Source organism: Coregonus lavaretus (genome assembly GCF_964263955.1).
Source record: "Coregonus lavaretus genome assembly, chromosome: 15".
NCBI classification, from domain to species: Eukaryota; Metazoa; Chordata; class Actinopteri; order Salmoniformes; family Salmonidae; genus Coregonus; species Coregonus lavaretus.
In genome coordinates, this window is record NC_140002.1 from 21,019,284 (window position 1) to 21,035,433 (window position 16,150).

The following is a 16,150-nucleotide window of genomic DNA, read 5'->3' on the forward strand; positions in this document are numbered from 1 at the left end:
CCCTCCCGGCCATTCCATCCCCTACCCTGGATGACGCTGGGCCAATTGTGCGCCGCCCCATGGGTCTCCCGGTCGCGGCCGGCTACGACAGAGCCTGGATTCGAACCAGGATCTCTAGTAGCACAGCTAACACTGCGATGCAGTGCCTTAGACCATAATTGTATTTGCTTCCATTCAGCCACGAGCATTAGTGAGGTCGAGCACTGATGTTGGGCGATTAGGCCTGGCTCGCAGTCGGTGTTCTAATTCATCCCAAAGGTGTTCGGTGGGGTTGAGGTCAGGGCTCTGTGCAGCCAGTCAAGATCTTCCACACCGATCTCGACAAACTATTTCTGTATGGACCTCGCTTTGTGTACGGGGGCATTGTCATGCTGAAACAGGAAAGGGCCTTCCCCAAACTGTTGCCACAAAGTTGGAAGCACAGAATCATCTAGAATGTAATTGTATGCTGTAGCGTTAAGATTTCCCTTCACTGGAACTAAGGGGCCTAGCCCAAAAACAGTCCCAGACCATTATTCCTCCTCCACCATACTTTACAGTTGGCACTATGCATTGGGGCAGGTAGCATTCTCCTGGCATCCGCCTGCACCCAGATTCGTCCTTCGGACTGCCAGATGGTGAAGCATGATTCATCACTCCAGAGAACACGTTTCTACTGCTCCATAGTCCAATGGCGGCGAGATTTACACCACTCCAGCCGACGCTTGATATTGCGCATAGTGATCTTAGGCTTGTGCGCAGCTGCTCTGCCATGGAAACCCATTTCATGACGCTCCCGACGAACATTTATTGTGCTGATGTTCCAGAGACTGTTTGGAACTCTGTAGTGAGTGTTGCAACTAGGGCTGTGGCGGTCACGAAATTTCGTCATCCGTTGATTGTCAAGCAAATAACTGTAGGTCTCATAGTAATTGACCATTAATTAACAAACACATTTAGCATATCCTGGCTTCCACACACAGCCTACAAGCCACTGATGCAGACCTTTTGGAACATCTACATTTGATCAAGTCTAATAAATAATGTAATATAGCCTACACCTTCACAATAAATCCATTATTTACAGTGAGGGAAAAAAGTATTTGATCCCCTGCTGATTTTGTACGTTTGCCCACTGACAAAGACATGATCAGTCTATAATTTTAATGGTAGGTTTATTTGAACAGTGAGAGACCGAATAACAACAACAAAAATCCAGAAAAACGCATGTCAAAAATGTTATAAATTGATTTGCATTTTAATTAGGGAAATAAGTATTTGACCCCCTCTGCAAAACATGACTTAGTACTTGGTGGCAAAACCCTTGTTGGCAATCACAGAGGTCAGATGTTTCCTGTAGTTGGCCACCAGGTTTGCACACATCTCAGGAGGGATTTGTTCCACTCCTCTTTGCAGATCTTTCCAAGTCATTAAGGTTTCGAGGCTGACGTTTGGCAACTCGAACCTTCAGCTCCCTCCACAGATTTTCTATGGGATTAAGGTCTGGAGACTGGCTAGGCCACTCCAGGACCTTAATGTGCTTCTTCTTGAGCCACTCCTTTGTTGCCTTGGCCGTGTGTTTTGGGTCATTGTCATGCTGGAATACCCATCCACGACCCATTTTCAATGCCCTGGCTGAGGGAAGGAGGTTCTCACCCAAGATTTGATGGTACATGGCCCCATCCATCGTCCCTTTGATGCGGTGAAGTTGTCCAGCATTCCTCCTCCTCCAAACACAGCGAGTTGAGTTGATGCCAAAGTGCTCGATTTTGGTCTCATCTGACCACAGCACTTTCACCCAGTTCTCCTCTGAATCATTCAGATGTTCATTGGCAAACTTCAGACGGCCCTGTATATGTGCTTTCTTGAGCAGGGGGACTTTGCGGGCGCTGCAGGATTTCAGTCCTTCACTGTGTAGTGTGTTACCAATTGTTTTCTTGGTGACTATGGTCCCAGCTGCCTTGAGATCATTGACAAGATCCTCCTGTGTAGTTCTGGGCTGATTCCTCACCGTTCTCATGATCATTGCAACTCCACGAGGTGAGATCTTGCATGGAGCCCCAGGCCGAGGGAGATTGACAGTTCTTTTGTTTTTCTTCCATTTGCGAATAATCGCACCAACTGTTGTCACCTTCTCACCAAGCTGCTTGGCGATGGTCTTGTAGCCCATTCCAGCCTTGTGTAGGTCTACAATCTTGTCCCTGACATCCTTGGAGAACTCTGATTGATTGCTTCTGTGGACAGGTGTCTTTTTATACAGGTAACAAGCTGAGATTAGGAGCACTCCCTTTAAGAGTGTGCTCCTAATCTCAGTTTGTTACCTGTATAAAAGACACATGGGAGCCAGACTGATCATTTCTTTGTCAGTGGGCAAACGTACAAAATAAGCAGGGGATCAAATACTTTTTTCCCTCACTGTATTTTAGACCGGTCTAAATAATCGTGACAAATGTATATTTCAGAAGAACAGAATAGCATACTCTTGAGTTGTCCTGATATGGCTATGCTAAATGGCTGTGGGCTACACAAGTTCATTTAGCAGACAAGATTTGCTTAGAATTCCGTGGCAATATTTTATAGTATGAAGAATACAATTGAACAAAGCTCCAAACAATTTGAGGGGAATGCGCACTTGCGGCTGTTCTATGTTGAGCGTTTAACAAAGAAATAGGTATTCCTATATGCTTAATTTAGAGTTGTTAATGTAACTTTAGTTGTACAAACGTTGGGCAATATGTTTCGATTTTTTATACATTGTAAGGCTGCATGATGTGACTAATGATTTGAAAAAAGTTGCTTGAAAGGCATGAGCTCTGCTTAGTTTTTTGTGCAGGCTGTACACACTACATCAGTGAGTCATTCACAATTTGACAAGCACTTGATAATGCCTAGAATTTCACGGCGGCATCCCCTTTGTGTGGCCTTAACGCACCCTAAAAAAATCTATGCCGTTTGCGGCCAGTGGCTGTTGTACCCTTCTCTCTAAGTGCTACGCGCTACATCATGTGATCGGGTCATTCTCACAAGCTACAAGTGACGACAGACACACCTGGGACGCAACTGCGCACGTCCTTATCCAATTCCGAGGGGCATATTGAAGATATTTGAAGAACTGTCCACATTTACTTTTCATCAGCCAACAAAATGAGTAGGCCAAACAAACAGCAAAAGCACTAGCCTATGTCAATCTACTATGCCCCATAGTACAAAGGTCGACCTATTCTGTGCGAGAAATAAATATTCCAAACATAGTCTGGGACAGTTGTGGGATGCGACAGATCCCAAATTAATACAACCACTAGCATCAAAAAAAATGTTTTACGCAATGTGGCTGACGCAACAGATCAGAACATTTTAGCTTAAAATGTTGATAAACTATTAGGCTATTTCTTCACATTATAAGCGCAGCAATGCTCACATGGCAGTAGGCTATAAGCGCGAATATTCCATTAGCGGAAAACACCATTTATCAAAAGTGACCGCGAATGCAATTATGCATGTAATGCTTTTATTATAAAGGTGCATTTTTATGGTGAAGATTTTATTTATTTATTTCACCTTTATTTAACCAGGTAAGCCAGTTGAGAACAAGTTCTCATTTACAACTGCGACCTGGCCAAGATAAAGCAAAGCAGTGCGATTTAAAAACAACAGAGTTACATATGGGGTAAAACAAAACAAAGTCAAAAATACAACAGAAAATATATATATACAGTGTGTGCAAATGTAGCAAGTTATGGAGGTAAGGCAATAAATAGGCTATAGTGCAAAATAATTACAATTAGTATTAACACTGGAATGATAGATGTGCAAGAGATGATGTGCAAATAGAGATACTGGGGTGCAAATGAGCAAAATAAATAACAATATGGGGATGAGGTAGTTGGGTGGGCTAATTTCAGATGGGCTGTGTACAGGTGCAGTGATCGGTAAGGTGCTCTGACAACTGATGCTTAAAGTTAGTGAGGGAGATGAGTCTCCAGCTTCAGAGATTTTTGCAGTTCGTTCCAGTCACTGGCAGCAGAGAACTGGAAGGAATGGCAGCCAAAGGAGGTGTTGGCTTTGGGGATGACCAGTGAGATATACCTGGCGGAGCGCAAACTACGGGTGGGTGTTGCTATGGTGACCAATGAGCGAAGATAAGGCGGGGATTTGCCTAGCAGTGATTTATAGATGGCCTGGAGCCAGTGGGTTTGGCGACGAGAATGTAGTGAGGACCAGCCAACAAGAGCGTACAGGTCACAGTGGTGGGTAGTATATGGGGCTTTGGTGACAGACTACATCCAATTTGCTGAGTAGAGTGTTGGAGGCTATTTTGTAAATGACATCGCCGAAGTCAAGGATCGGTAGGATAGTCAGTTTTACGAGGGCATGTTTGGAAGCATGAGTGAAGGAGGCTTTGTTGCGAAATAGGAAGCCGATTCTAGATTTAACTTTGGATTGGAGATTCTTAATGTGAGTCTGGAAGGAGAGTTTAGTCTAACCAGACACCTAGGTATTTGTAGTTGTCCACATACTCCAGGTCAGACCTGTCGAGAGTGGTGATTCTAGTCGGGTGGGCGGGTGCCAGCAGCGTTTGATTGAAGAGCATGCATTTAGTTTTACGAGTGTTTTAAGAGCAGTTGGAGGCTACTGAAGGAGTGTTGAATGGCATTGAAGCTCGTTTGGAGGTTTGTTAACACAGTGTCCAATGAAGGGCCAGATGTATACAAAATGGTGTCGTCTGCGTAGAGGTGGATCTGAGAGTCACCAGCAGCAAGAGCGACATCATTGATATACACGGAGAAAGGAGTCGGCCCAAGAATTGAACCCTGTGGCACCCCCATAGACTGTCATAGGTCCAGACAACAGGCCCTCCGATTTGACACATTGAACTATATCTGAGAAGTAGTTGGTGAAACAGGCGAGGCAGTCATTTGAGAAACCAAGGCTATTTAGTCTGCCAATAAGAATGCGGTGTCAGTGAGTTTGTATCAACTAAAGTGGCCAAATAACTTCATAAAATTAAGCACATTAATCCGCTTTACAAAGAGGTGTAGAGCCTAACTGGCATACATAAGCAGCACGTGAGTTTCAAGTTTGAGGAAGATAATCTTCCTCTTAGATACTCCAAGATAGCGTAGCAGTGCGGTCGTGTTCTCTTGTGTGTCCATGTAAATAGCCAGTTTTTTGTATTTTACGTATATATTTCCCTATCACACTTTTCATCCTTCTACTAAATATACTTTCCTGCAACCCGCCTCACTCAATGCAGAATGGATTCTATTATTTACTCACCTTTATCTAGAATCTCCAGTTGAAACTAGCCAGCCAGCTAACTAGCTACTTGCTATTAGCCGCCGTTTAGCGGTTTTCACCCAGAACATCGGATTTTCTGCCGGAATAACTGAATCACTGGACCATAACACCGGATCTAGCTAGCCGCAACCGAATGGATGTCGAATGGATGTTGCTGTAGGCTAATCACCACTGCCCCCGTAACACCAGTTAGCCTTGAGCCTTGAGCTAGCCCCGGCTATCTACCTCTCTGTCTACCGGACGGGAGTAGCCAGCTAACCAGCTAACTAGCTACTTGCTATTAGCCACCGTTAGCGGCTTTTCTCCATTGTCCGTGGCCTGCACTACCTACCAGCCAGCTCTAGCCTGGACTATTATCGGCCAGTCTGCACTGTCTGCACAGCGAGTTATCGACCCAGAACCTATCCGATTTTCATCCGGAATCACTGAATCACTGGATAATCGCAACTAGCTAGCTGCAACCAAATGAACGTTGTTGTTGGCTAATCAGCCTTGAGTCAGGCACATCTCCCGGCTATCTACCGCTCTGTCAACCGGACGGGACCTCCTAGAGTCGACACGGAGCCCTGCCGATCCATCACGACTGGTCTGCCGACGTAATCGTCTGTGGTTTCAACAGGCTTCCCGTTGCGACGACCACGAAGATCCATCTGCTAGCCCCGGCCCGCTAGCACACACAAACTACAACCGTGCTTCCTGCTCGCTGTGCTGAAGCACCAATTTGAACTGCTCTCGGACTCATATATTGCTGTTCACTGGACCTTATGATCACCCAGCTGCACAGCTGATGCCTGCTGGACTGTTCCTTTACACGGTACCCTGTCCTGTTTATTCTGTTTAGCCTCAGCCCAAACTTTATCGCCATTACCAGTTGTTGTCTTAGCTCTCTCTAATAACACCTGTGATTGCGTTATGCCTCTCTCCCATGTCAATATGCCTAGCCTATTGCTGTATGGGTTAGTTCTTATTGTACTATTTCACTGTAGAACCCCAAGTCCCTCTCAAACTGCCTCAAATAGTTCCTTTGTTCCACCCCCCATACACGCCGAGACCGGCTCAAATCGGTGCCTCCAGTGATGCTATCTCTTTCATTGTTACCCAACGCTTAGGTTTACCTCCACTGTACTCATATCCTTCCATATCCTTGTCTGTACATAATGCCCTGAATCTTTTCTACAACACCCGGAAATCTGCCCCCTTTATTCTCTGTACCCAACGCACTAGAAGACCAGTTCTTAAAGCCTTTAGCCGTATCCTTTTTCTAGTCCTCCTCTGTTCCTCTGGTGATGTAGAGGCTAACCCAGGCCCTGCAGCCTCCAGTATCACTCCTACTCCCCAGGAGCTATCATTTGTTGACTTCTGTAACCGTAAAAGCCTTGGTTTTCTGCACGTTAATATCAGAAGCCTCCTTCCTAGGTTTGAGTTATTCACTGAGTTAGCACACTCCGCCAACCCTGATGTTCTAGCAGTGTCTGAATCCTGGCTTAGGAAGGCCACCAAAAATTCTGAAATTTCCATCCCCAACTACAACATTTTCTGCCTAGAGAGAACTGCCAAAGGGGGTGGAGTTGCAATCTACTGTAGAGATAGCCTGCAGAGCTCTATCATACTATCCAGGTCTGTGCCCAAACAGTTTGAGCTCCTACTTCTAAAAATCCACCTTTCCAGAAATAAGTCTCTCACTGTTGCCGCTTGCTACAGACCCCCCTCAGCCCCCAGCTGTGCCCTGGACACCATATGTGAATTGATTGCCCCCCATTTATCCTCAGAGTTCGTACTGCTTGGTGACCTAAATTGGGATATGCTTAACACCCCGGCCATCCTACAATCCAAACTAGATGCCCTCAATCTCACACAAATGATCAAGGAACCTACCAGGTACAACCCTAAATCCGTAAACATGGGTACCCTCATAGATATCATCCTGACTAACTTACCCTCTAAATACACCTCCGCTGTCTTCAACCAGGATCTCAGCGATCACTGCCTTATTGCCTGCGTCCATAACGGGTCCGCGGTCAAACGACCACCCCTCATCACTGTCAAACGCTCCCTAAAACACTTTTTAGCGAGCAGGCCTTCCTAATTGACCTGGCCCAGGTATCCTGGATGGATATAGATCTCATTCCGTCAGTAGAGGATGCCTGGTTGTTCTTTAAAAGTAATTTCCTCTCAATCTTAAATAAACATGCCCCATTCAAAAAATACAGAACTAAGAACAGATATAGCCCCTGGTTCTCCTCAGACTTGACTGCCCTTGACCAGCACAAAAACATCCTGTGGCGTACTACATTAGCATCAAATAGCCCCCGCGATATGCAACTTTTCAGGGAAGTTAGGAACCAATATACACAAGCAGTTAGGAAAGCAAAGGCTAACTTTTTCAAACAGAAATGTGCATCCTGTAGCACTAACTCCAAATAGTTTTGGGACACTGTAAAGTCCATGGAGAATAAGAGCACTTCCTCCCAGCTGCCCACTGCACTGAGGCTAGGAAACACTATCACCACCAATAAATCTACAATAATCGAGAATTTCAACAAGCATTTTGCTACGGCTGGCCATGCTTTCCACCTGGCTACCACTACCCCGGCCACCAGCTCTGCACCCTCCGCTGCAACTTGTCCATGCCCCCCCCCGCTTCTCCTTCACACAAATTCAGACAGCTGATGTTCTGAAAGAGCTGCAAAATCTGGACCCCTACAAATCATCTGGGCTAGACAATCTGGACCCTTTCTTTCTAAAACTAGCCGCCGAAATTGTCGCAACCCCTAGTACTAGCCTGTTTCAACCTCTCTTTCGTAACGTCTGAGATCCCCAGAGATTGGAAAGCTGCCGCGGTCATCCCCCTCTTCAAAGGGGGTGACACTCTAGATCCAAACTGTTACAGACCTATATCCATCCTGCCCTGCCTTTCGAACGTTTTTGAAAGCCAAGTTAACAAACAGATCACCGACCATTTCGAATCCCACCGTACCTTCTCCGCTATGCAATCCGGTTTCCGAGCTGGTCATGGGTGCACCTCAGCCACGCTCAAGGTCCTAAACGATATTATAACCGCGATCGATAATAGACAGTACTGTGCAGCCGTCTTCATCGACCTGGCCAAGGCTTTCGACTCTGTCAACCACCGCATTCTTATTGGCAGACTAAATAGCCTTGGTTTCTCAAATGACTGCCTCGCCTGTTTCACCAACTACTTCTCAGATAGAGTTCAATGTGTCAAATCGGAGGGCCTGTTGTCTGGACCTATGGGGGTGCCACAGGGTTCAATTCTTGTTTGTTTTTTCATGCTATCCAGGAGGCTATACTCCTGTTGTAAAGATAACCAATGTGCTTAATATTAGGAAAGTTGAGAAATAAATATAGTAGGCCTAGCCTATTGAAAGCTGACCCTCCTCTTGTAGTAGAGCCCATCACTCTGTTTTCTCACACAATTGTATAGGCTCTTGAAATGTTGCACAACATGAGCTCATGGGCTCTCATGTGTTTTGATTTAGATTACATTTGCATTGATGTCAGTGATTTATAGGAACAATAGAGTGCTGAGTACCAGGAAGTTAGCAAGTTTGGTAGGCTACTAATGACCATCAGCAGCATCAGAGCTTGGAGAAGCCTAATTACCATGACTAAACGGTCATGTGGAATTTGACTGCCTTCATGACTCATGAACCCCCGGTGTGGCGGTAATATGGTCATGCAACAGCCTTAGTAGCAACCGAGGACAGACGATTTTTACATGCTTCAGCACTCAACGGTCCTGTTCTGTGAGCTTGTGTGGCCTACCACTTTGCGGCTGAGCCGTTGTTGTTCCTAGACCTTTCCACTTCACAATAACAGCACTTACAGTTGACCAGGGCAGAAATTTGACGAACTGACTTGTTGGAAAGGTGGCATCCTATGACGATGCCACGTTGAAAGTCACTGAGCTCTTCAGTAAGGCCATTCTACTGCCAATGTTTGTCTATGGAGATTGCATGGCTGTGTGCTCAAATGTTATACGCCTGTCAGCAACGGGTGTGTCTGAAATGATGACTCCACTAATTTGAAGGGGTGTCCACATACTTTTGTATACATAGTGTATATGAAACTTTGATCGTTTGGAAACTTGATACAAAATGAATGCAATATCTACCATATTGAAACTGAATAAATAAATAAATATTTAACTTGAATATTCAATGAAATTTGAAAACTGAATGCAATATTCTTTAAAGTCAGTTTCAAATCATGAAATACAAATTCAATTTATGAATTCAATGATTCAATTTTGTATTTCAAATAAAACAATATTACATTTAAATTCAATATCCTAATAGAAATTCAAAATTGTGGAATTCAAGTACATTTTCTGCTGGCACTGAAATCTCTCCATACCCATACTGGTGTCTGGAAGGTTCCAGGGCTAAGTTTCCCTAAGTACAGATCTAGGATCAGCTTCCCCAATCCTAACCTTAACCATTAGTGGGGAAATGCAAAACTGACCCAAGATCAGTGTCTATGGGCAACACTTCACCCTACTTCTGTCTGGAAGAGGGCTGTTGAAACAATGTGCTGTTTTAGTGTGGGCAGATGAGCTCCTCCATGATGCTTTGCCTGGCGACTGATGGTGTGTTTTGTGTTCCAGGTCACCCATATAGAGCTGGGCCTGTTCCAGCAGAAGCTGGAGGAGGAGGTGAAGAAGGACCAACAGGAGAAGAAAGAGAACCAGGAGACCGTGAAGGCCTTAAAGACTGAGATAAAGGAGCTGGCGGAGTCACAGGAGAGGTATGGCCGAGGCAGTCTACCCCTGCCCTGTGGATATCCAAATGGGCAACATGGGTGAACCATGGGTGAACATCAAAGGGACCTGTAACATGATCAAACTTTGATTTTCGTTTTTTGTTAATTTTGTTTTCCATCCACAGCATTTCTAAGAGCATCCGTGAGAGGAACAAGGACTATGAGACACACCTGAATAATGTCCTGGAACTGAGGTAAGTTATTACATGTTTCTAAACACACGGCAGTGGTTTGACATGCGTCCTAATGAGTGGCATTTAGGTTAACATGTCTCCAACTCTTCTGAGTGTTGTGCTGCTGGTGTGCTAAATGTGCAGTGATTCTTTCCCACAGTAACCAATCAGCTGCTGAGAAGATGAGCCTGGAGGATGAGATCAAGAGGTACAGAGACCTATGTGCTAAGGCAACCAGGAGGTCTCAGGGAGCAGAGGTATGTCTGTGTGTGGGTTGAATGTGGAGATACCTGCATGTTCCTCAATTCTTATGCAGAGGTGTCCATTTGCGTGGGAAGTAAGATTAAGTTTCTCATACCATTAGAGCTGGAACCTTCTTTCCTAACCGATTTACTTAATTTTCCCTAGCTGTCTATATTAGAGAACCGGCGTGGCATTGACCTGCGCTGCCTCTACAGGTCTCTGTCTGAAGCCAGGGCCATCCTTGCCAAGCTCAAGGAAGTGGCACTCAGGTAGGTGTTGGTTACATTAACCACAGGCTAGACTGAGGCCCTGTACACACAGTTGTATGTTGTCTCCAGAACCAGTTTAACAGTTCCTTAGCGCTACACTGACTTCAGTAGAGACGAAGGGCCTGTTGTTGGTTCAAGGTCCGTTTCACAGCCTCCCCCCCTGCCCCCCCAACAGATTCCCTTCCCAAATTCTGCAGTCAGCCACATATGCCTGGGGAGCATGTGTTCAAGAAGCGGAAGAGAAAGTCTGTGCAACTGAGGTAAATAATTTAAATAAAAAAAACTAACACACAGATTCAACTATTACAATACACCTTGGAATATAAATTGGAAAGGATTATGTGAGTGCTGGTCCAGGTGTGTGTGACAGCTTTGTTGTCCTCCACAGGTGCAGTACCAGGATCATATGGAGCAGGTGAAGAGGGGGACCAGGCTGTGTACTCTGCCCCCAGTGGCTGTCCCCAGCCCCCCGCGGCCCCCACCTGTACCAGTAAGATGCAGCACAACTGGGCCTACTTTAAGTTTAGCAAAGGTTTACATTTGCTGATGTCTTTATTTTGTTGTCCATTCTGACAAAAACAGCATGTTAGTTATCTCTATTATGTCTTGGGGTTTAGTAAAAGTCTGAATTGTAAGAGCTATTTTGACTATAAATGCCTAGCGACTTGCTTTGAAACAGTCTTTGGCTATTCTCAGCCTATACCTTGAAGCAGTTTGTCAGATGAGTGAGGCCTGTGTGTGGTGTGACCCCCTCTGTTTCTCCCAGATCCACTCAGTCCCAGAGGTAGACCCAACCCCGTCTCTGGTCCCCCTCCCCCTCTGTCTCCCATACCCCGGCCTCCCCCCTGTCGCCTACCCAGTCCTCTCCTCTGTCCCCGCCATCGGCCTGGGCGTTCCCCTAGTGGCGCCAGGCTTGAGATACAGCGCAGGCTTCACACTGCAGACAGGACAGGTGCTGGGGCTCCGCTTCCCCATCAGAGGGCCCCTGGGGCCAGAGCAGGTAGCTAGGAACAGCGCAAACATTCAGTGGCTATACTGAACAAAAATATAAATGCAACATGCAAATATTTTACTGAGTTACAGTTCATATGAGGAAATTAGTCAATTTAAATAAATAAATTAGGCCCTAATCTATGGATTTCACATGACTAGGAATACAGATATGCATCTGTTGGTCAAAGAAACCTTACAAAAAATGGGCCTCACAATGGGCCTCAGGATCTCGTCACAGTATTAATGTGCATTCAAATTGCCATCGATAAAATGCAATTGTGTTCATTGTCCGTAGCTTATGCCTGCCCATACCATAACCCCACCGCCACCATGGGGCACTCTGTTCACAATGTTGACATCAGCAAACCGCTTGCCCACACAACGCCATACATGTGGTCTGAGTTTGTGAGGCCGGTTAGACGTACTGCCAAATTCTCTAAAACAACAGAGGCCGCTTATAGTAGAGAAATTAACATTACATTATCTGGCAACAGCTCTGGTGGACATTCCTGCAGTCAGCATGCCAATTGCACGCTCCCTCAAAACTTGAGACATCTGTGGCGTTGTGTTGTGACAAAACTGCACATTTTAGTGGCCTTTTGTCTCCAGCACAAGGTGCACCTGTGTAATGATCATACTGTTTAATCAGCTTCTTGATATGCCACACCTGTCAGGTGGAAGGATTATCTTGTCAAAGGAGAAAGGCTCACTGACAGGGATGTAAACAAATTTGTGGGCAAACATTTTCTGGGATCTTTTATTTCAGCTCATGAAACATGGGACCAACACTTTACATGTTGCGTTTATATTTTTGTTCAGTGTATATGTACACACAGTTTCTATATGTACACAAAGCTCCATCTCCGCAAGCTATACATCTGCCCCTGGTCAGTTTGTCAATGTGGTTCAGAACATTTCTGTCGTAATCTCGTCTTCTGTCAAGATGTCTTACTAACCGGTTCCCCCTCGCTCTCAGATGCTATTCCAACCACAGGCTCACCAGCAGCTCCCTCGCCACCCGCTGCACATGAGAGGCCCCCTCTATGGCCACCCAGGGGTGCCCAGTGCCCCTCCGGCCCCAGCCATGGCTCAGAGTGTTGCACCGTCCCCCGGCATGGCTGGAGCTCTAGCTAGTGCTACTGCTAACGATCCTACCGGCCATTTCACGAGGCCTCTCCTTCAGAACCAGGCTCCCAGGCCACAGGCCCCACAACCCAACAATGTGTGCGAGAGAATCATGGACCGCCTCAGCGTCATGTTCCCTCACTATAGCAGGTAACGTGCGCACACAAATAGCAAAGACCGTATGATGGGTGTATGAGAGCTGTAGTATTCAATACTGGTTTGTCGTTTCAGGCTCGTGCTGTACAAGTTCATTGGGGAGATACACACAGCCAACGGAGGCTGCCTGACCGCCCTGTCCTATGATGAGGTTATCAACAGAGTGGCCCAGCTCATCCTGGACCACCAGGACACCACCAGGGTAAGAGCCCCAAAGTAACTTGCACTAAGGACTAGGACCATACTACACCTTTCGGCATACGTCTTCGTACTTGCTCTAGTTCTGTGTCCCCTCTGTCAGGGATAATATTTATTTTTGAGAAGATGTAGAACTACAAGGGATCTCAATTCAAGTATTTTGCAATGGAGAGGCTTCCATTGAAAATGTATCACGTCCTCGGATTCACATTCACTTCTAGTTTAGAGAATACCCACAACAGTTGGCTTCCGTATGAGTAACGTGTGTATGTGCGTATCCAGGAGCAGCTGAGCAGTGTGGGTAAAGGTGACCCCGGGGCCCAGCTGTGTGGGACCCCTTCTTGCTCCGACTCCCCCGCCTCAGTCCGCTCCACTGGAACCCCTCCCACCGCCCACGTCTGGAAGAGAGTGGGCGCCCACGGACACTCCCAGGCCAAGGCGGTGAGTTCAGCTTTCTCTTCACACTGATTCATGCACAGTAATCACAGCAGGACTCAACTCTTCTGGTCAGACATGCTGGATGTACAGACACAGAAGAGGTCAAATTCAGGTCGAATGGCCGCCGTTTTGCGAGCTCCAACCCAACTTTGTTATTTTGTGATTCTTTTGGCGTTTATTTTTACTTTCTTTTCACAATATATCTGCTATCATTTCTTATAACCGATAATAACTTTTGAACATCAGATTGGCAGTTACTTACCTCAATTCCGACATCAACTTCAATTAATCTGCCCTGGGCTCTTTCTGTAATTCCGACCCAATTTTCGGGGGAACCAAGAGGAAACGCTGGCGTTGGAGGCAAGCGAGGGGGAGTCCTGGCGAGATTAAGGCAAAGGGAAAACCAGCCACCTCTTCCCTCCATTCTATTGGACAATGTACAGTCACATGATAATAAGATGGATGACCGCGAGGTGCGGATTTGCTACCAACGGGACCCTCGTAACTGCAATATTCTCTGCTTTTCTGAAACATGGCTTTTGGACAAGATACCCCCAATGGCTATACAACTCAATGGATTCTCCATTCACCGACAGGACAGTGGAGTCAGGGAAATGGAGAGGGGGAGGAGTTTGCCTCTTCATCAACAACAAATGGTGTGCTGACTTGAGCGCAGTGGAAGTCTCGACCCATTGTTGACCCGTCTTGGAATACCTGATGGTCAAATGGCACCACTTCTACCTCCCCGAGGGAGTTTTCAGCTGTTATTGTGACTGTTGTATACATTCCACCTCAAGACAAGAAAAATAACAAGCTGGCACTTAATAAACTATACGAGGCTATAAAGAAGCAGGAAAACTCGCACCCCAAAAAAAATAATTAATAATAAAACACATTTGTATTTCTTGTATTTAAAAAATTGCGCCACTAGGGGCTGATAAAGTCCTAGACCACTATTACTCTACCCACAAGCAAGCATACAAGGCCCTCCCTCGTCCCCCATTCGGCAAATCTGATTATGACTCCGTACTCCTGCTTGCTGTTTACAAGCAGAAGCTCAAACAGGAAGGACCCGTGAATCGCTGCATTGAGAAATAGTCACTAGAATTAGACATTATGCTACAGGACTGCTTTGTTAGCGCTGATTGGAATATGTTCCGAGACTCCGCCGATAACATTGACGAGCAAACCACCTCTGTCACCGGCTTCATTAGGAAATGCACCGGCAACGTTGTCCCAAGTGAAGGTTCGCTGCGTCCCCAATCAAAAGCCCTGGGTTAACCGAGGTTGGCGCTAAAGGACAGGGCTACCGCACACAAGGCTATCGCAGACAACCCCGAGGCTACGGCTGAAGACCGGAACAAGTACAAGAAATCCGACTACGCCCTCCGCAGAGTCATCAAACGAGCAAAAGGACAATATAGGAATAAGGTGGAATCCTATTACATTTACATTTTAGTCATTTAGCAGACGCTCTTATCCAGAGCGACTTAGTTAGTGAGTTAGTTTTTCTTTTTTTATACTGGCCCCCCGTGGGCCAAATGAACAGGCTCCGACACCTGCCGCATGTGGCATGGCTACAGTCCATTACGGATTACAAAGGACGACTGAACAGTGATCTGCCCAAAGATTCCTCTCTACCAGACGAACTTTGACAAGAAGACCGTGCGTGACGGCCCCCACTGACCCAGAGGAATGGGTGTTCTTGCTCTGAGGCCAAAGTGAGTAAGGTCTTTAATCAGGTCAACACTCGCGGGGCTGGACGGTATTCCAGAACTCCCTGTTCACCCACGACTGCATGGCCACGCACGACTCAAACACAGTCATGGAGTTTGCTGACGACACAATGGTGGTAGGCCAGATCACTGACGATGATGAGACTGCATACAGGGAGGAGGTCAGTGACCTGGCAGTGTGGTGCCGGGACAACAACCGCTTCCTCAACGTCAGACCAAGGAGCTGATCATGGAGGGGAAATGCTGCTCTTCTCTATGCATAATTTGGTCTGAGGAGACATTATAATTATTTATTTATTCATTTATTTTAGGGGTTAGATCGGCTTTAATATTGCAGATTGTAACTTCCATCAATGTAATTGTCTGCATCACTTCCAATCCCCCATATGTTTTTTCCTCGCATATATATATATATATATATATATATATATATATATATATATATATATATATATATATATATATATATATATATATATACAGTGGGGAAAAAAAGTATTTAGTCAGCCACCAATTGTGCAAGTTCTCCCACTTAAAAAGATGAGAGGCCTGTCATTTTCATCATAGGTACACGTCAACTATGACAGACAAAATGAGGAAAAAAAATCCAGAAAATCACATTGTAGGATTTTTAATGAATTTATTTGCAAATTATGGTGGAAAATAAGTATTTGGTCAATAACAAAAGTTTCTCAATACTTTGTTATATACCCTTTGTTGGCAATGACACAGGTCAAACGTTTTCTGTAAGTCTTCACAA

At 45.7% G+C, this 16,150-nt stretch overlaps 1 protein-coding gene across 1 annotated transcript in view; it reads left to right on the top strand.

Annotated features, from left to right (window-relative positions):
- Positions 1–16,150, top strand: part of LOC311142365 (E3 ubiquitin-protein ligase TTC3-like) — a 58,112-nt gene that overhangs the window by 31,939 nt on the left and 10,023 nt on the right. Inside the window, exons 36-45 of the mRNA XM_084178007.1 lie at positions 9,905–10,044; positions 10,185–10,253; positions 10,393–10,489; positions 10,641–10,744; positions 10,920–11,004; positions 11,133–11,234; positions 11,511–11,744; positions 12,714–13,012; positions 13,094–13,220; positions 13,499–13,657. Of these exons, the coding sequence (XP_084034133.1) occupies positions 9,905–10,044; positions 10,185–10,253; positions 10,393–10,489; positions 10,641–10,744; positions 10,920–11,004; positions 11,133–11,234; positions 11,511–11,744; positions 12,714–13,012; positions 13,094–13,220; positions 13,499–13,657 (1,416 nt within the window). The remainder of the gene's footprint in view (positions 1–9,904; positions 10,045–10,184; positions 10,254–10,392; positions 10,490–10,640; positions 10,745–10,919; positions 11,005–11,132; positions 11,235–11,510; positions 11,745–12,713; positions 13,013–13,093; positions 13,221–13,498; positions 13,658–16,150) is intronic.